The sequence below is a fragment of the Protobothrops mucrosquamatus genome, unplaced genomic scaffold (assembly GCF_001527695.2).
Source record: "Protobothrops mucrosquamatus isolate PMUCROS unplaced genomic scaffold, P.Mucros_1.0 scaffold4219, whole genome shotgun sequence".
Lineage (NCBI taxonomy): Eukaryota > Metazoa > Chordata > Lepidosauria > Squamata > Viperidae > Protobothrops > Protobothrops mucrosquamatus.
The window spans coordinates 141,126-161,765 of NW_015390141.1; the positions used below are offsets into that span (position 1 = coordinate 141,126).

The following is a 20,640-nucleotide window of genomic DNA, read 5'->3' on the forward strand; positions in this document are numbered from 1 at the left end:
CATAGTAGAGGAATATACAATAAAAATGGATATTTAATCTTTGGGGAAACTGCATAAACCAAGTGTTCTTTGAGATCAGGATTTTCACATAATATGCCATCTACACACTCATGTACAGGGATAGCCTGCTTAAGTGCTTCCTTTTTTAAAAAATCTGTTTTAATTTTATTTTTTAAAAAAAGTTAAAATAAAAAAAACCCCAAAACATTTTTTTTTTGAAGAAACCATGAAAAACAAAACAAAACAAACAAGCAGGGGGTTGGACTAGATGACCTTCAAGGTCCCTTCCAACTTTACTATTATTATTATTATTATTATTATTATTATTATTATTATTATGACGTTAAAAAAAAGTTTAAGAGGCAAAAATGGTTGCCTACGATGCTGAAGCATCCGTGGAAGGAATAAAATCTGCTGGAAGTTGGGCATGGCCAGTAGTTGAAGTTCCACCTTCTTTTGTACATACATGTTTGTGTATGTGACTTATGTCCTTACAAGAGGGACGGGCCCTCCCCTCTGTCCTCACTCAATGTGGGATCCTGTTGGAGAACCAACATTTGATCTCCTTTTATCAATTGTTTCCAGATTGGCTGGTTCTTCGCCCGTCCTCCTTTTACATTCTCGTTTCTATTAATTCCTGTGGGAACGAAAGAAACAAAGATTTAGGAAGTCAAAGAACAGCAAGCCACTTTCGTAGAGTTGCCCCAAAAGCGGTTATGCCTGACGTGATCACCAAAAGTGGAATTGGATCCAGAAAAAAACGTGCAGGCAGTCCTCGACTTAACAATAGTTCATTTAGTAATAGTAATAGTAATAGTAAGTAAAGTTGGAAGGGACCTTGGAGGTCATCTAGTCCAACCCCCTGCTCAGGCAGGAAACCCTATACCATTTCGGACAAATGGCTGTCCAGTCTCTTCTTAAAAACCTCTCCAGTGTTGGAGCATTCACTGCTTCTAGAGGCAGGTTGTTCCACTGGTTAATTGTTCTAACTGCCAGGAAGTTTCTCCTTAGTTCTATGTTGCTTCTCTCTTTGGTTAGCTTCCACCCGTTGCTCCTTGTCCTGCCTTCAGGCGCTTTGGAAAATAGCTTGACTGCCTCTTCTTTGGGGCAGCCCCTGAGATATTGGAAGACTGCTATCATGTCCCCCCTCGTCCTTCTCTTCGTTAAATTAGACATACCCAATTCCAGCAACCGTTCCTTATATGTTTTAGCCTCCAGTCCCCTAATCATCTTTGTTGCTCTTCTCTGTACTCTTTCTAGAGTCTCAACATCTTTTTTACATCGTGGTGACCAAAACTGGATGCAGTATTCCAAGTGTGGCCTTACCAAGGCCTTTTAAAGTGGTATTAATACTTCACATGATCTTGATTCTATCCCTCTGTTAATGCAGCCTAGCACTGTGTTGGCTTTTTTGGCAGTTGCAGCACACGGCTGGCTCACATTTAGGTGATTGTCCACTAGGACTCCGAGGTCCCTCTCACAGTTACTTCTATTGAGCAAGGTACCCCCTCTACTATACCTGTACATTTGGTTTTTCTTGCCTAAATGTAGAACCTTGCTTTTTTCACCCTTGAATTTCATTTTGTTAGATAGCGCCCAGTGTTCAAGTGACTGTTCAAAGTTACAAGAGCGCTGAAAAAAGCGACGTACGACTGTCTTTCAAGCTTGTGAAAGACGAAATTCAGATACTCGACCACTGATTCGTATTTACAACGGTTGCACTGTCCCGGGGTCATGGGATCCCCTTTTGCGATTGTCTGACAAGCGAGGTCAATGGGGAAGCGAGACTCCCTTAACAGCAGTGTTACGAAGTGAACTGCAGTGTTTCACTTAACAACGCTGGCAAGAAAGGTCGTAAAATGGAGCAAAACTCACTTTTAGCAGCTGTCTCGCTTAGCCGCAGAAATTTTGAGCTCAGTTGTGGACGTAAATCGAGGACTAAATGTATTTAGCAATGAGAAACTGGGAATTTGCCTCAGCATGTTTAAAATGGAAAATATTTGTAATTAGGAGTCCTTGTGGTCTACTTTCCTTCTCATCAAAATTCAGCTGCCTTTTAGGAGTTCCCCAATCTTTCTGGATTTGCGGACTGGCAGGGGGGAGAAGGGATGGTTCTGCACGCCCGCTGCTTGCGTAAGTGGGGATGTGTGCACGTGCTCACACCCCCTTCACACTTCCGCGGCCTGGTTTCAAACTGCTCAAGTCCTGGCAATGGGCCACAGCCAGGGGGTTGGGGACCCGTGTTCTAGGAGAGCTACGTTCAAGAGTCTGTCATAGACTCTCAATTTTATTTTATTTTATTTTATTTTTTTTGTATTTAAATTTTTTATTATTTTTCATTTGAAAAAACATAAACATAAATCTTTTATCACAATATCAACCAAAAGACTCTCAATTTTATTGATCCCATTCAAGATGAGGAAGAGAGCCTTACCTTTAGGTCCCGATTGCGTAGTCCTCCGCTCGTGTTAATTATATAGTGATTGTTGTTTTGATTATCCTGTAATGGAATAAACATTCTGCTGTTAACAATGGGTTTCCCTTATTTTAATTTTAAAAAAAATCTCTGTTGATTTGTAGCTACAGCAATCTCAGTTCGAGTACCTATGTTCACAAATTAGGTTACATGAAATAATTGGTCTAGGGAGATCCGTAAATTATGGTCCACAAAATTAAGATGGCAGCCACATGAAAAAGGGGCAGAACGTGACACATTGTCGCCCCCTTTGGACTTTTTTCATTGTACCCTACAAACACTCATGTTTTAGTCCATGGTCGTAGACATCTGCAGGAAGCAGGCAGTAAAGGAACAATTCAGTGGGTGTGAGAAGAGGCAATCTAACCCACATATGAAGGCCATGAAAAGGTGTTGGAATTCATTGTTAGAATGTATTTTTGTGCAACAACTACAGTAGTATTCAGCCAGTAGATGGCAGTGTTTACAAGTTTGGATCTATGGTATATACTCTATGGTCTTTCGTCATAAGTAGAGTTTCCTGTTTCCTGTTTCCTGTTACAGTTAAACAGTTAAGCAGTAAAGCACATGGTGACTGTACACTTTTTTTGAGCTGTGGTGCTATATATAAGCAGAATTTCTAACAGAAGGAAACATTTAAAGAAGACACTGCTGCTTTGATTGGCTTGCTTTAACACTGCCTGGGAATTGACTCTTACAATTTTCAAGCTTGTGCTTTTAATCCCAACTAGTATTAAAGTGGCCTTTCCCCACCATCTACTCAGAGCTGAAGAAGCTTCTTGGATGAGAAGCGAAATGTCTTCAAAGAAAAACAAGAAAGTCCAGTTGCCTCTTGAAAAAGCACCTTTGGGATATAGAAGTGGAAAAGAGAAACCCCAATATGTTCTCATCACCATGAAAATTTTGGGTTGCCAAGTTCCAGTCATCCTTCAATGATGTTTTTGCTTTTACATTCTGAAAACGCTGGGATCCAAGTTTTGTTTTTGAACTATACGGACAAACAGTCTCACCGTGATGGCCTCGAATTTTGATAAGCGGGTGATCATATCCTTCTTCATCAATATGTGTAAAATGGCATCGTGAATGGTCAGGAAAAATATGGAGGGCTTAATTTCATCATCAAAAAATCCACATCTCTGTAGCTTCTCCAGGAGACCATCTTTGTGTGTGTGTGTGTGTAGGGGTAGATTGGAGGAAAAAAAGGGAAGGAAAAAGAAAGAGAGAAGAGGGAAAAAGAGAAACAGAATTAGAGGCCTAGAAAATGATGTGACTGATTTTTAAACAATACAGATAGTCCTTGACTCACAACAATTCATTTAGTGACTGTTTGAAGTTGCAACAACGCTGAAAAAAGTTACTTATGACCGTTTTTCACGCTTATGACCATTGTAGCATCCCCGTGGTCACGTGATCAAAATTCAGAGGCTTGGCAACCGGTTCATATTTTATGATGGTTGCCGTGTCTCAGGCTCATGTGATCCCTTTTCGCAAACGTCTGACAGGCAAAGTCAATGGGGGAAGCCAGATTTCACTTAACAACCCGTGTTATTAACTTAACAACTGTGGCAAGAAAGGTCATAAAATGGGGCAAAACTCACTTAACCCCTGTTTTGTCTGGCCACGGAAATTTTGTACTCGTGACCAGTATTTACCTCCTGATAGACATAGCAAACTAAACAAGGTGTATAAAAGAAAACACAAGTCATAGTGTAAACGTCCTTACGTGAAAGATTGTAATCCTCACGTCAATAAAGGAAAAAAATTTTCGTCGAAAATTTTATATTTATATATTTTATATTTACATACATACACACACATATATACGTATATATATATATAGTATATATAAACGAATAAAACCGAGCACCAAGAGAAGTAAAATATAAAGCCGGAAGCAGAAGCCGGATGCAAGCAATTGACACATACATTTTATAAGGGTTTCTCCCAGACTGCTGTTTTAACGCCCTGATGATGTCAGACGGGTTCTCTTGGTGCTCGGTTTTATTCGTTTACTATGATTCCCAAGAGTCAGATTTTTAGCGTAATTAATTCTCATATGTATATATATATACATATACATATATACGCACACACACTTATACATTACATATACGTATGCATATGTGTATATGTATATACTACGTATATATATATACAATTACTATGTATCCTCCCTGGTTCAGCTGACAGAAGTGAGGAGAACCCGTGGCCTAGAGGTTAATACAGCTGCCTAACATGCAAGCAGCCCAGGTTCGAATCTCAGAAGGGTATGGCTAGCTGATGAGAGCTAAATAGCTCGAAATAGCTATACTAGTCTCCCTTAACTCTTTGTCAGCAAAATCTAAATTCACACACACACACACACACACAGTATTGTTTTACATGGACATCGGTAAGGAAATCAAAACAGTCACTAAGAAAGAGCCTTACCATGTGCGCCCACAATATAAACTTCAACATCAACCCGGATGAATTCTCTCAAAGTCTGTTCAAAGGAGAAATGGGTGATATTTAACTCTAGGCAGACAAAGGCGTGTACAATAATTTAGAATACGATAATAGCAGAATAATAACTATATAAATATAATAATAGCCACCGGCATAACATTCTTGCAGTTCTGTCTGCTATCAGTGTAATTAGCAATAGCAGGTTTACTCATAGGTACTTAACATAAAATAGAGATACATCAGACCCCTAATCTTTCCGATTATTCGAAACCCTCTTTGTTCAAGTCTAGAACAAAGGAATGCAACTCAACAGAGGTCTTCAACACCCACGAAGTAGTGACCTCTAAAAAATTCTTCTCTAACCTATTGGTAAAAAGACCTTACATATCCTGTCACTACCGGAACCTTTTAGAGACCGAGTGCCCAAACTGCAACCCAAAACCCATTTATGTATCATCGGGTGCCGGGTGGGCATGGCTCATTGGGTGGGTGTGGCCCATTGGGTGGGCATGGCTGCGGTGGTAATGGCAGACTGGGTGGGACTAAAAAGTTCAATCAATCAATTTCAACTTTGCGAGGTCTTTTTTTCCCCCCCAAGAAGTTGAAATTGATTAATTGAGCCTTTTTTTTTTTTTGCACACAGTGGCAGAGGCCTAAAGCAAAAAGGGTTTATAAAACCCAGCTGAAGGCCTAGGATTGGGGTGACGGCACAGGTGCCCACAGAGAGGGTTCTGCATGCCACCTGTGGCACGCATGCCATAAGTTTGCCACCACGGGTGTAGGATCTCCTACTTGAGCAGGGGATTGGACTAGAAGACCCCCAAGGTCCCTTCCAACTCTGTTCTGTAAAGATTGGGTTCACTCATACACACACACACACAAGTACACACACACACATACACACACATAAGGATCCGTGAACAGTTCATCCTGAGTGAACTCAATCTTTATATTCTTTTAAAAACCCTTGTATTGGGGTGGAGTCTGGGTGACTGAGAGGAGCTGAGCACTTACTAGCCGGATGCCCTTCCTGACACCTATGCGCAGCTCACAGCACAATTTTACCTCTCCGATGATTCTCATAGCTGAAACATCCAGAAAGGACACTGCTGAAAAATCAAGAATGACGCTATGGACGTCAATTTTCGGAACTCTGATGTTGGGAGGCAGGCTTGCGTTCCAGTCTATCCGAACTGGAAAATCCTTCGTATTTATGGGCTGATTCAGTTCTTCAATCCTGTTGTTGTCCAGCTCTTCATCTGAGTCGGTCGCATTAGTGACGGTACAAATAAAACCTTTCTGAATGAAATAGAAAGAAAGAAGGAAAATGTTCGGAACGCTTCTTAACCACGAAAAGAGAGATCGGAACACTTGACCAGCCAGTTCTGAAATTGAAGGCTGAGTGGCTTCTTTTGGATGTAGAAGGAGAGTGCACGTGAAAGAGAGATCGGTCACAATTTTTGTGGTTACCATTTAAATAATTAAGGATTCTTACTGGAGTTTCTTGAAGTTCTCCCTTCTTTAACATCTTCTTTATTTTCCTTAGAGCTTTGTTGCGTTTCTGTAACACCCTCAATGGTTTAAAACCAACCTGAAATATGGAATCATTGTTTTAGCAGATATTTGATTATATATATTTTTAATCATCTTAGTACGATCTACTGTATTTTTTCAAGTGGAAAACATGGATTTGATTTAAATAGATTCTAGTTATATGTTTAATTGTTGCAGATATTCCTTGACGTGCGACCACAATGGAGCCCAAAATTTCTGTTGCTAAGTGAGACATTTGTTAAGTGAATTTTGCCCCATTTTACGACCTTCCTTGCCACATTTGTTAAATGAATTGCTGCAGTTGTTAAGGGAGTAACACGGTTGTTAAGTGAATCCGGCTTCCCCCATTGACTTTGCTTGTCAGAAGGTCGCCAAAGGGGATCACATGACTCCTGGGACGCTGCAACCGTCATAGATATGAGTCAGTTGCCAAGTGACTGAATTTTGATCACGTGACCACAGGGATGCTGCAACAGTCGCAGTGTGAAAAGTGGTCATAAGATACATTTTTCAGTGCCATTATAACTTTGAACGGTCACTAAATGAACTGTTGTATGTCGAGGAATACCTGTACAATCATCCTAGATCTCTTTGACCTGTTTGAATTTCTAACTCTTAGCAAACATTCACACATGAGCATTTGAAATAGTTCTCAAGGCAAAAACAAAGATTTTTTCGCAAAGCCCAGAACGGACCACTGGAAGTATGTGGATGCCACTTCCGGAAGTCCGTTCTGAGCTGGAGAAGCCTCCCAGGCCTAGAACGGCCCACTGGAAATGCATGGACGCCACTTCCAGAAGTCTGTGCTGAGCCGGGGAAGCCTCCCAGGTCTAGAACAGCCTACTGGAAGTGCGTGGACTCCACTTCTGGAAGTCCGTTCTGAGCCTGGGAGGCCTCCCCCAAGCCTCAGAGACTCAGAATGGACTTCCGGAAGTGGCGCCATGCACTTCCGGTGGACTGTTCTGGGCCTGAGAGGTCTTCCCGGCTCACAACTGACTTCCGGAAGTGGCATCCATGCAGAGAACCAGTTGTTCAGGTATTTGAATCCCACCACTGTATCAAAATTAAAAGTTTTATGGGAAATCATTTCTATTAAGATTATGGCCTACGCAATACTTACCGCAGCAGTCAATTTTTCCTTGAAGAAGTCAACATTAGCAAAAAAGATTGGAGACGGGCACCTGAAAACTTTCACTCCTTCTGGCTCGTATATCTAGACAGCAAAACATCACCTGTTAATTTTGAGGCACTCTACTGCCAAAATTGTGCGTGTTAAATTACTGCAGTTAACAACACGGTGTTCTTACGTCTGAGTAGTCTTTTCTGTTTCTGTAGACGTCATTCCTTCCAACATTAGCCAAAAGTGTACATTTTGGACTGAAAAGAGAAGAGGCAAATGAGCTGATTAATGCAGAATGAATGGGATCAACTGTTATTCTAATAATGATGCGGACCTTTGCTTATATCTGTATTATCCCTTAAGCTACAAAATTTGGGAATATTCTTTGCTGGACTCAATGGTGCTACCTTCAAGCAAATATAAAGAGAATGACAAAATTGATATTCTGAAAGCAATCTCTTTTCCCAGTAGTAATGTATTTTCCAGTAGCAATGTATGGCTGCGAGACTTGGACCATAAGGCTGAGCATCTTAAGAATGGATGCTTTCAAAGAATTGATGCTTTCAAGGAATGGTTGCTTTCAAGGAATTGAGTTGGACATGATTTAATGGCTGAACAACAACAACGCTCTCTAGCAGTCTCTACATCTTTAGCGTTTGTAGGTCTTTAGGGACTCTGCCTTCGACTTAGGACTGTAATTGAGCCTGGAATTATGTCTGTAAATCATGCCAGTCATTATGTGACTGACCCAATTTTATGACAATTTTTTTGTGTGGTGGTTGTTAAGCGAAGGTGCCGGTCATAAAGCAAACGCCACGATCATTAAGCAAAGATCACAAGAGAATCCCTTGTTTCTAATGGGTGTTTTCCCCCATGTAAATTGGAAGTATACGCCAATTTCTGGCACAAAAAAATGACAAAAATCGTAGTCATGTGACCACAGAATATTGCAAATGGCCGCAAATACGAGCTGGTTGCTAAGTAGCCCAAAATACGAGCATGTGACTGAGGGAGCTTTGGAATTTTAAATCTGAGTCACAAGTACATTTTTTGGGGGGGGGGGTTTCCATCATAACCTGGGACGGTCACTAAGTGATTTGTCATTAAATGAGGACTACCTATACCAAGTGCATAGGACTGCAGGCTTAGTACCACTTGATAACAGCATCATGGCTACTTCCTTGGAGATACTACAGCATCAGTCCAGGTGAAAAATAGGAAAATATGGCGCATATATTGATCTGCATATTGTCTGTAGTGTATTTGTGACAGAAAATGGACCATAATGTGGTGGTTAAATGATTTCACTCCACTCGAAATGACTTTATGTCTTTAATCCGCTTCAGGAAGTTGAACTGACAAATGAAATAAGTATTTACTTACAACTGGACCCGGAATACAACTGTCAGGAGTTCAAATCCAAGGCCGGCAGCTAAGCCAAGATCCAGTCCCAGTAGAAGGGCAGCCAGGAAAGTCACAATCCAGACAAGCTAACCAAAAAAATAAACATTAAAATAAACATTAAACCATTGATATATGTGACTAGAGAAAATTACCAGCAAGGAATTTCTGGTCCTCACCAACAGCAAGATATGAGAAACTATGCTAGAAGCAGTAGGGATGGTTCATGTAACATTTTTTGTAAAAATTATTGCTGATAAATAGATGACAATATCATTGTTTGACATATAGACGTAGTAGTGGCTTTTTAAGTAGGCATGCAAGGAATTTAAGAATGTACGGAACTTTAGACACTGGCTTGTATCAAGTCAGATGTTGGTCTGTTTTTGTCAAGTACGAACAACCAAACTCCAGAATTCAAACTAGCTACTTTATTGTTCTCTGCCTATACTACAGGAATCTCCCTGACTGGCAGCTTTCGCATGGGAAAGACCAGATAAGTCTCAAAGGCATTCAGGGCTACTCAGACTTCGCCCTCTTGTATTTATGTAATGAGTCCAGGCTAATTCCCTACGTGAGCCCTCCTCCCGACTGGGAAGGTGACTGTCCAACAATTTTGCTTCATTTTTTGAACTCTGTTTTGCAGTGGTTTTACAGATTTTCAAACACTTTCCCCAGTTCTGTCTGGAAATGTCAAGGAAACCCTGTTGATAAAACTATATATCCCATTAGACACCAATAAAGGAGAATATTGTAGCTCAGGATTGAAATGAGGGGTCCTTGGTGCTCTCTGACCTTGGTGGTTTTCTTGCAGACGTTTCATGACCCAACTAGGTAACATCATCAGTGCTAGAAGGAAGTGGGGTTTGCGCTGATAATGTTGCCCAGTTTGGGCAATGAGACTTCTGCAAGAAAACAATGAAATTCAGAGAGCACGAAAGATTGTGCATTAAACATCCCATCAACATGAATACACAAATGTGTATTTTCAGCTCAGTTTCAGTTCAGTGTGACTGTGCTTGAAAATAGGTTTTGCCTCCCTCCATGATATCTTTGTTGTTACATGTTTATTCAGGTCCATGGATCTTTGTTACCTTCTTTTGGGTCCATTGCTCTTATTTCTATATTCACCCAAATACACAAACATGCATTCTATTTACGAATGAAAGCACTTACTAACATTAGTTAATTTGGCATGGTTGATTGAATAGTGTACGGGATTTGATTAAGAAACTCCTTTTAGCAATAGCACTTAAGACTTATATACCGCTTCACAGTGCTTTACAGCCCTCTCTAAGTAGTTTACAGAGTCAGCATGTTGCCTCCAACAATCTGGGTCTTCATTTTACATTTTACTGACCTTGGAAGGATGGAAGGCTGAGTCAACCTCAAGACGGTCAGGATTGAACTCCTGGCAGCGGGCAGAATTAGCCTGCAATACTGCATTCTAACCACTGTGCTACCAGGAAGGAGAATGAGAAAGTGAATAAGAGAGGAAGGAAGGAAGGAAGGAAGGAAGGAAGGAAGGAAGGAAGGAAGGAAGGAAGGAAGGAAAGGAGGGAGGGAGGCATAGCAATAGCATTTAGACTTATATACTGCTTCACAATGCTTTACAAAGCCCTCTCTAAGCGGTTTACCGAGTCATCATATTGCCCCCAGCAATCTGGGTCCTCATTTTACCGACCTCGGAAGGATGGAAGGCTGAGTCAATCTTGAGCTGGTCAGGATTGAACTCCTGGCAGCGGGTAGAATTAGCCTGCAATACTGCATTCTAACCACTGCGCCACCAGGGCTCCTTTTATAAACTTTTCGTGAAGGTGAGAGCAGAGTGTGTGTGTGTGTGGGGGGGGGAATCACCAACTTCCCCAAAGCAGAACAAAATGGCTGACAGATTCCCCTGCTTTTGGTCTCCCTTTCAGACATGTTCAATGACATTGTTTATGTTTGAATCGCTATTTGCACAGCTGGGCGAGGAGTCACTTACGCAGTCACACTTGTCCTTTTTCCACAGAATTCCAATCTCTTTGAACTGCATCAACATCCCCTTCAAATTGCCCAGAACCAAAGCTGCAAGGACTGACTGTCAATGAAAGAATAACGTACATGTTGAAAGACAGACATGGGAAATGGGAAAAAAAACCCCACAATACAAGAAATAAAGAGAGACGAGAGAGAGAGGAGTATCTCAGGGTACAGATAGTCTTCGACTTACAACGATTCATTTAGTGATAGTCCTGCTAGAAATACTTTGAAACCTCCTCCCAGTGGAGAGCAACAGAAACAGATCATATGTGCATAACCCGAACAAGACTGTGTTGTCTCTCTGTGTCATATAATATATGTGGGTATATGCATCATTCTGTATTTATTTATTTATTTTTGTCATATTTATGTAGTGTAGATAGGAGGTGGTGATCCTTTGAGAGCTGAATGCAACAACATTTCATTTTAATGCATGCCAATTAGTGTACATTCGAAGTGACAACAATAAAGTTATTCTATTCTATTCTATTCACTCCATTTCATATTCTCTTCTCTTCTCTTCTGTTCTATTCTCTCCATTTCATATTCTATTCTATTCTATTCTATTCTATTCTATTCTATTCTATTCTATTCTATTCTATTCTCTCCATTTCATATTCTATTCTATTCTATTCTATTCTATTTTATTCTATTCTCTCCATTTCATATTCTATTCTATTCTCTTCTGTTCTGTTCTATTCTCTTCATTTTCTATTCTATTCTATTCTATTCTATTTTATTCTATTCTATTCTATTCTCTCCATTTCATATCTATTCTATTCTATTCTATTCTATTCTATTCTATTCTATTCTATTCTATTCTATTCTATTCTATTCTATTACATTACATTACATTACATTACATTACATTACATTACATTATTCTATTCCATTATTATTCTATTCTATTCTATTCTATTCTATTCTATTCTATTCTATTCTATTCTATTCTATTCCATTCCATTCCATTCCATTCCATTATTCTATTCTATTCTATTCTATTCTATTCTATTCTATTCTATTCTATTCTATTCTACTAACTTAACTGCAGTGATTCACTGAACAACAGTGGCAGGAAAGGTCGTAAAAGGGGGCAAAGCACACTTAACAACTGTCTCATTAGCAACAGAAATTCAGGGTCAATTGTGGTCATATGTCGAGGACTACCAGTTACAGAAAAGGATGCCACCTGTAGCAACCCAACCCAACCCACTAGATCCCAAAGCCGGTACCTTTTGCAGTGGTTCCAAGAGAAAGCCAATGGCTAAGATAGCAATCATGACAATGATAGCTGAGAGGAGTCCAGCAATCTGTAGGACAAAAGCCCTTGGTTAACACACTTCCTGTAAAACAACTGGGAGTAATTCATTTACCGCAACACCTTAAATCTCCAGATACCTGCGTCTTGCCCCCGGTGCTTTCTTGCACTCCAGACCTTGATAGAGAAGTGCTTGCTGCAAATCCTTTGAAGACCCCTCCAAAAATGTTGCTGATTCCAAAGGCAATTAATTCCTTTAAAACACACACAAATTAACAAGCTGCAAGGTAACAGAAGGTAGTCCTCGACTTACAACAGTTGTGACAGTTGCTAGAGCAGGGGTCCCCAACCTGTGGGCCGCAGCCCACTACACATGTGCGTGCACTCACCCCCATTCGTGCTAGCACCGCCGCTACGCAAATGGGGCACCACACAGTGAAAACGGGGCACTGCGTGGCAATAATGGGGCACCACGTGGCAAAAGCGGGACGCTGCACGGCAAAAGCGGGGCACCGCACAGTGAAAACGGGGCAGCACTAGTGCTCACACGACAAAAATGGGGCAGTGCTAGTGAGTGTCACGTGGGCGCTAGCCCTGCCCCATTTGCGTCGCGTGTGCTCATGGCCCAGTTTGTGTGCGCGTGTGCAAAAAAATGCTTTCCCCCCCTCCATTTCCCTCCGGTCCACCAACCGAGAAAGGTTGGGGACCTTTGCGCTAGAGGCTTACCTGGTTGCCGTCTATGCGGTAATCATGCTTAATGGAATAAACTTTAGCCACTGAAAAGGCAACAGCGAAGCCGACAATGGCAATGGAGATGCTGTCTCCTATACAACGTTCGAAATATTTGATATCTGGGGCAACTGGAGCCTGAAATCTGGAACAAAGGCAGAGGAGGACTTTAAAACGGAGACCCTGTGTAGTTTTCCTAGCACCGGTTGACTCAGTACAGATGGCTAAGTTAGAGAAAGACACTTTGGGACCCGCTTAGCTGGTAGTTTGTCCCTGCCTTTAGGGGTCCAGGAAGCTCTGCAGGACATGGTTTAAAACAGAGGTCCCCAACCTTTGGGGCACCAGGGATCAGTTCCGTGGAGAGAGGTTTTTCCAAGGAACGGAGAATGTGTGGTTTTGTGTGCTGCCTACATCCCACAGATGGAGCTTTGCTTGTTTGCGTGGACTGGTTGCTGGCACATCACAGCCCGGTGCCAGTTCACGGACCGGGGGTTGGGGACCCCTGGTTTAAAAACTTGGTGACTCAGTGGTGCAATCAAAGCACTGCACCATCAAAAGGGTCTATGACAATTTGCCACAGCCAACTCACTGTAGGACTAATATCAAAGCAAGAGTGGAACAGAGTCATTAAAGAAAAAAGGGACAAAAGGGACAAAATTAAATGTGAGTGACAGACATTAAAATAATTTTTCAATTATTTTAAATAATGAAATTGAATTGTTGAACTGTCCTTCAGTGGGTTGGCTGTGGCGAATTGGCTGTGGCAAGTTGTCCTGCCATCAGAATGGGGAGAGAATCACTCTGAAAGGTCCTTTAAGGGAGCGATTAAAGGGTGTGTGGTGTCCTTGGTGCTGTCTGAGCTTGGTGGTTTTCTGGCAGACGTTTCATTACCCAACTAGGTAACATCATCGGTGCAAACTGGTCATGTTGCCTAGTTGGGTAATGAAATGTCTGCATGAAAACCGCCAAGCTTAGAGAACGCCAAGGACTCCACGGATCCACCCAGAGCTACAAATATTCTCTTTAATTGATTCAAGGGTGTCAGCAGAAGGTTTCAAAATCACAAGATGGCAGATGCAATGTTGTAATCCAAGCCCTGGCTCTCTGGAATGTGTGTGTGACATCTACGGAGGTACCCAAGACACTTGTATTGTGACTCTGTGTCCAGCAGTTTGCCAATTTAGCACCCACACGTCCAGGGACACCATTGTGACAGGAACTCTCTATGCCAGGGGTCTTCAAACTTGACCACTTTAAGACTTGTGGACTTCAACTCCCAGAATTCCTCCACTGGCTGAGGAATTCTGGGAGTTGAAGTCCACAGGTCTTAAAAGTGGCCAAGTTTGAAGACCCCTGCTCTATGCCCACTACATCTGATCTGATCTGCCTGATAAGAACAAAGCAGGCCAATATAAAACAGGATCTCCAGTCTCCAACCCCCTCACGGATGACCCCTTGCTCCAGTGTACAGGTAATCCTCGACTTAACGACCACAAGTGGGCCCAAAATTTCTGTTTGCTAAGCGAGACAGTTATTAACTGAGTTTGGCGCCATTTTACGACTTTTCCTGCCACAGTTTTTAAGTGAATCCCTGCAATTGTTAACTTCGTAACACAGTTGTGAAGTGAATCTGGTTTGCCCCATCGACTTTGCTTGTCAGAAAGTCACAAAAGAGGATCACGTGACCCTGGGAGACTGTGACCGTCATAAATAGGAGTCAGTTGCCAAGCATCCGGATTTTGATCACGTGACCACGGAGATGCTGCAACAGTTATAAATGTGAAAAACGGTCGTAAGTCACTTTTTTCAGTATCGTTGTAAGTTCAAACGGTCACTGAATGGATGGCTGTAAGTCAAGGACTGCCTGTATGTTTACGGCCCATATGGTGGATTCCATTTACAAAGCATTTAAATTGGATTGTGGAAGCTCTTCCAGTTTATAATTGTGGCTAAAAGTTAGTAGGAAGGGAAAAACAACCCCAAAGCTATCTGTTTTCATTAATATATACAGATTACTGTCTACTTACCCAACATCTAATGTTCCAACGGTATCTACCTGGAATATCTCTTTGAAATTAAAGCCGTAAGATAGTCCAGCTGCGATGACTGTCTGGAAATAAGAACAACAGATTTTTTTTTTAAAAAAAAAACTTTACAAGTTTTCAAGCGGCTATTTCAATATTGACTTTTACTTTATTGTATAGAATTCGAGTTCTCAAAGAAAGACTGGACGCCTGTTCAATTTTACCCTGGCCTTTCACCGTGAATGATGGAGAAAAGCCATCGAGTTTTCATTGTCTTTATACTTGAAAAACTTCTGAAACCCGAACCCAGATTTGTCACTTTGAATTGATGATGTTTTTCACAGTAAGGGCTGACGGGGTCATTTCCTCTTTGTGTTCGTGGGAAATTGAGAGCACTCCCAATTGAGGAACAAACTCATTTTTCACTCTTGAGGAAAATAATGGGGTTGATTAAGGCCAGGGCCATAGCATCTACAGCAGTGGTTCTCAACCTGTGGGTCGGGACCCCATTTGGGGTCGATCGACCATTTCACGGGGGTCGCCAAGCAAGGCTGTCCGCCATTTTTTTTGGCCGCCATTTCTTTTGTCTGCCATTTTTCCCCCTTTTCCAGCAGGTGCCTTACCTCCCTTGGGCTGGGCCAGCTGGTGGTCGGCCTGCTCCGTCTCTGCCGCTTGCCAGCTACGCCTCGGCCGGCGCAGGGGCAGAACCACGCATGCGCGGCGCTCCCAGGCAGGGAAAGTCCTCGACTTACGACCGGTTGGGTAATCCTCGACTTACGACCGGTTTAGTCCTCAACTTACGACCGGTTGGGGTCGCGGCATTAAAAAGGTTGAGAACCACTGATCTACAGGGATGTGGTCGCCTAGCGGTTAAGATGCTGGACTTGTCAAGGATGGCAGTTGGAGACTCAAGTACTGCATGATGCAGTGAGCTCCTGCTACTAGCCCCAGTTCCTGCCCACCTAAGCAGTTCGAAAGCATGCAAACGCGACTAGATAAATAGGTACCACTTCAGTGGGAAGGTAACAATGTTAGCTATGCATTGGTGTAGACATGCCAGTTACATGATCACGAAAAATGTCTTTGGACAATGTTGGCTCCCTCGGCTAAGAAACGGAGATGAACATGGAGCCTTAGAGTCAGACCCCACTGGACAGGGAAACCTTTTTAGTATCTACTTCACAAGGATCTGAATGACCACAAGAAGCTGCAGCTGTAAAGCACATGGTGACTGTACACTTTGTTTGATCTGTGGTGCGATATACAAAAAGAATTTCTAACAGAACAAAACCCAAAACATCTGAATTTTTTCAAAAAAACCCTTACAATGTACTTTTGGCTTGCAAAAAAAATGGAGGCATTCTTACCACGATGACTTCAATCGGAATTGGTACTGGCAGTTTGGCTTTGTAACGGTCATTCAGTTCCTTGACCACTGACACAACGACTAAGATAATGAGTGCGGTGACTAAATCTGCAATGTTGGTGTCGGTGATCTGCTCAAATATACTTTTAAGGGTCTGTTAAAAAGGAAGAAAGAACTGGGTATTAATACAACATAGTTGCAAATGAAGAAGGAACGGGATCAATTGTGTTTTGATACAGGCAATGTTCAGCTTCAGGTGCCACGTTAAACAGCAAAGGGAGTTGGTTGCTGTTAGCCCAAAGGGACTTGAAAATAGAATCAGTGCAAAATCATGCCTTGTGGTGGGCACCGATCATGGTTTGTCGATTTTGCCAAACAGGAGACAAGTGAATTGTTTATGACTGCCTGGTTTATTCTTGATTAGTTGGTTGGTTTCATCCAAGCCTCTAACAATTAATTGTGAAGTGAAAGATGATTAGGGAACTGGAGGCTAAAACATATAAGGAACGGTTGTTGGAATTGGGGATGTCTAGTTTAATGAAGAGAAGGACGAGGGGGGACATGATAGTAGTCTTCCAGTATCTCAGGGGCTGCCACAAAGAAGAGAGAGTCAAGCTATTCTCCAAAGCGCCTGAAGGCAGGACAAGAAGCAATGGATGGAAACTAATCCAGGCGAGAAGCAACCTAGAACTAAGGAGAAACTTCCTGACAGTTAGAACAATTAACCAGTGGCACTACCTGCCTCTAGAAGTGGTGAATGCTCCAACACTGGAAGTTTTAAAGAAGAGACTGGACAGCCATTTGTCTGAAATGGTATAGGGTTTCCTGCCTGAGCAGGGGGTTGGAAATATGAACCAGTGGCCAAGTGTCTGAATTTTGATCATGTGATCGTGGGGATGCTGCAACGGTCGTAAGTGTGAAAAACGGTCATAAGTCACTTTTTTCAATGCCATTGTAACTTTGAACGGTCCACTAAATGAACTGTGGCCAATCAAGGACTCCTGTACCTGAAAAACGGCAGCAACAATTCATAATAGCAAATCAGAGAAGTGAGAAACCGAGGTTTGGGGTTTGTAACACTCACCCAGATGAGTCCCAGTGGTTTGTTAAAGGGCTCAACCGGTAGCTGAAAAATGAACTTCAGCTGAGACACAAAAACGTGTATCGCAGCCGCCGTCGTAAATCCACTGATGAGTGGCTGAGACAAATAGATGACGATGAAGCCGAAGCGAAAGGCGCCCAGGGCTAACTGGAACGGAACAATAACGGCATTAGGGGTGGAAGAAGAAATGAGGATCTTTGAGGGTTACTTGGGGAAAAACTGAAAATTAAACTACGGACATTTGTTTTGGAATAGAAATTATCATTTTGTACCAGGTGCAAAAGGTAGGTCCACCTGTAAAAGTTCAATTAAGCTGATTTATTACTAAAAGCCTGTACAGTGGGCTCTTCTCAACTAATGGTTAGTGCTATGGATATTCTCAAGTCATCCAGGTCAAGGTGCTTTTTCAAGAGGCAACTGGACTTTCTTTTTTTTCTTAAAGATGTTTTGCTTCTCACCCAAGAAACTTCTTCAGCTCTGACTGGATGGTGGGGAACAGGAAGATTTATACTCCTTGCAGACAGCCGGTCATTTGCTTTCTTTTAGCAAGTCGTTGAGGCTACTTGGAGTTCACCTGTGTCCTCAGGGTCACCTGAGTAGTACAGCCTTCTTGGCTGCAGGATGTTTTCTGCCCTGGGTCTGTTCGAATGGTGCGGGAGGATGAATGGATTTCCAGAAAACATTGCGCTTCAGTTTGAGATGTAGACGACACAGACTCATCCCCAACGGCCTGCACCTGTCTTCAACAGTGAAGGGACACAGGGCAGAAAACATCCTGCAGCCAAGAAGGTGTTGTGATTCCTCGCCAGCCAGTGGACCCGGCAGCTGAATCAGAGGAATCAGAGGAGGAGGAGGAGGGGGGCCTGGAGTGACATCAGAGTCGGAGGAAGGCTCTGAGGAGCTCCGAGACTTACAGTCTGACAAGGAGCCTGGCCCCTCTACTCGTACGCAGGTTGAGACACAGCTGTGCTGGGAGCCTGAGTTGGACAGTGATGACCCACAGCTGGGAGCTATCCAGGATGCACGAAAATGCCGGCAAGAAAAGAGAGTAGGACAGAGAAATGCAATGGGGCGGCTCCAAAGGCAAAGGAGAAGGCATTAGGAAGCCACGCCTTGGCTGAATTATAAAAGGGAAGGTGTGGGAGGTGCTGCTGAAGGCAGCCGTTCGTGTTGAGGAATTGAGTTTCTGTGAATTGTGTTTTGTTTGCCTTTGAACATTTACTCAGGTCTGTAAATAATAAAAGGGGATTGTTTTTTTCCCTGCGGTTCCAACCTGCTTGTTGGAAGAGGGGTGTCTCCTTGTGAGCATAACAAGGACTCACGTAAGCTGGGACAGAACAGAAGGCTGCACACCCATTTGCACCACTCTGGTGACTCTGAGGACACAGGTAAACCTCCAAGTGGCCTCAACGACGCTCTAAAAGAAGGCAAATGACCAGCTGTCTGGAAGGAGTATAAATTCTTCCATTCCTCACCCTCCAGTCAGAGCTGAATAAACTTCTTGGATGAGAAGCGAAACGTCTTCAAAGACCAACAAAAAAAGTCCAGTTGCCTCTTGAAAAAACACCTTTGGGTTAATGGTTAGTACCTGCTTGGAGTTAGATACTGGTTAATGGAATCCAAGGGAAGCTGGACCTAGTCCATTTGTGGCTACGTAGGGATTCTAGGGTGATTCCTCTTTTGACTCCACCCGCCAGATTCTGCCATTCCTTCTCCTACATATCTCCTGCATTCGTAGGACATTACTTAATATCCGGTTGCTATTTAACTAATGAAAATAATATTGAAATAGCGAATAACAGTGAATAATTTTGTCCTCTCTTGTGGTTGTTGTTGTTGTTTTAAATCAGCTTCTTTTCGATTTCTTTTTTAAATCAATTTCTTTCGATCCAATGGAAGGAAGGAATTTATAAATTTGGATACAGGCAGTCCTCAACTTACAACTATTTATTTAGCAAAATAGTCCTGAGGATTTGGGGATATATTTTTTTTCATGCTTCTGAACGTGCCCTTACAACTAAAGGTTCTGCAACTCTTTCTCTACCCTTGCAGTTACTACTTGCGTTGAGGACAGGACAGGAAAATGTCATGATGCTATCTAACAGACATATATCTGAGATAAAGAAGAGAATGATAGGACAATGTTTGGAAATGGATAGCAACTTTGGCATGGCTTCAAATTCTAAAAACAGGGGAGCATTCATAATGCTTACCTGAAAGATGCCAGCCAGGACTGTAACGGATACTGCCACCATAACTCTTTCCTGGTTTAATGATGAACTGTTCGTTGGCACGCTGGAGTTCCCAGGTTCATTTGGGACCATGTTTAAAACTGCTCCTCCTACCATCAGACTTAGGATGGGAAACGGTCCTGTGTGACATGATTTATTCATTTATCTGTCCATCAAACAGCCACCATGATTTTTATGCTACATAGTCTAGAGAATGAAATTGTATCACAATGATGAAGAGGTTGATGGGAGATCAAGTCATCATTGACTCTTAGGGACCCTATACCATTTCAGACAAATGTTGTCCAATCTCTTCTTAAAAACTTCCAGTGTTGGAGCATTCACAACGTCTGGAGGCAGGTTGTTCCACTGGTTAATTGTTCTAACTGTCAGGAAATTCCTTCTTAGTTCTAGGTGGCTTCTCCCCTTGATATAATTTTGTTTGAAAGAATTTTAGATCTCCTTCATGCTTGACAGTCCTCCGCAGTCATAAAAATCACCCTATGCCAGATATTTATGCTGCCTCCCTCGAATGTGATTATAACAAAAAGATTGTGTTGACCCCTGAGATTATGTTTTATGGTTTTTCTCAGCTGCACTTGATCATAAACGATGTAATTCGAGCTTCAGCTTGGTTGAGCATGTTATATTGTGAGGCTAATTAAAACCTTGGCTCTAAATTCACTGGAATTTAATTCAACTTACCGACCGATATATGTCTGGACGTGCCAAAGAAGAAATATATAACCACGGGGAAAAAGGCTGCGTAGAGTCCATAACTCGGAGGAACATTTGCCAATAAAGCAAATGCTAGGCCTTCAGGAAAAGAAAAAAAAATAATATTGAGTGAAAAACTACACATAGTCCTCCCCTTATAAGCGTTCGAAGTTACAACGCAAAAAAGTGACA

General features: G+C 42.2%; 1 protein-coding gene across 1 annotated transcript; it reads right to left on the bottom strand.

The window, feature by feature from the left end:
* Nucleotides 1-351: 351 nt before the first annotated feature.
* Nucleotides 352-19,865, bottom strand: SLC26A3 (solute carrier family 26 member 3). Its single transcript, XM_029286601.1, has 17 exons — nt 19,714-19,865; nt 17,483-17,647; nt 16,400-16,552; nt 15,036-15,118; nt 13,006-13,153; nt 12,420-12,533; nt 12,254-12,331; nt 10,984-11,079; nt 8,982-9,088; nt 7,786-7,855; nt 7,599-7,691; nt 6,420-6,515; nt 5,990-6,223; nt 4,907-4,961; nt 3,487-3,635; nt 2,435-2,500; nt 352-637 (listed from the first exon to the last, which is right to left on the bottom strand). The coding sequence occupies exons 1-17, from the start codon at nt 19,846-19,848 to the stop codon at nt 614-616; spliced, it is 1,866 nt and encodes a 621-aa protein (XP_029142434.1). The 5' UTR covers nt 19,849-19,865; the 3' UTR covers nt 352-613.
* Between the last annotated feature and the right edge of the window lie 775 nt (nt 19,866-20,640).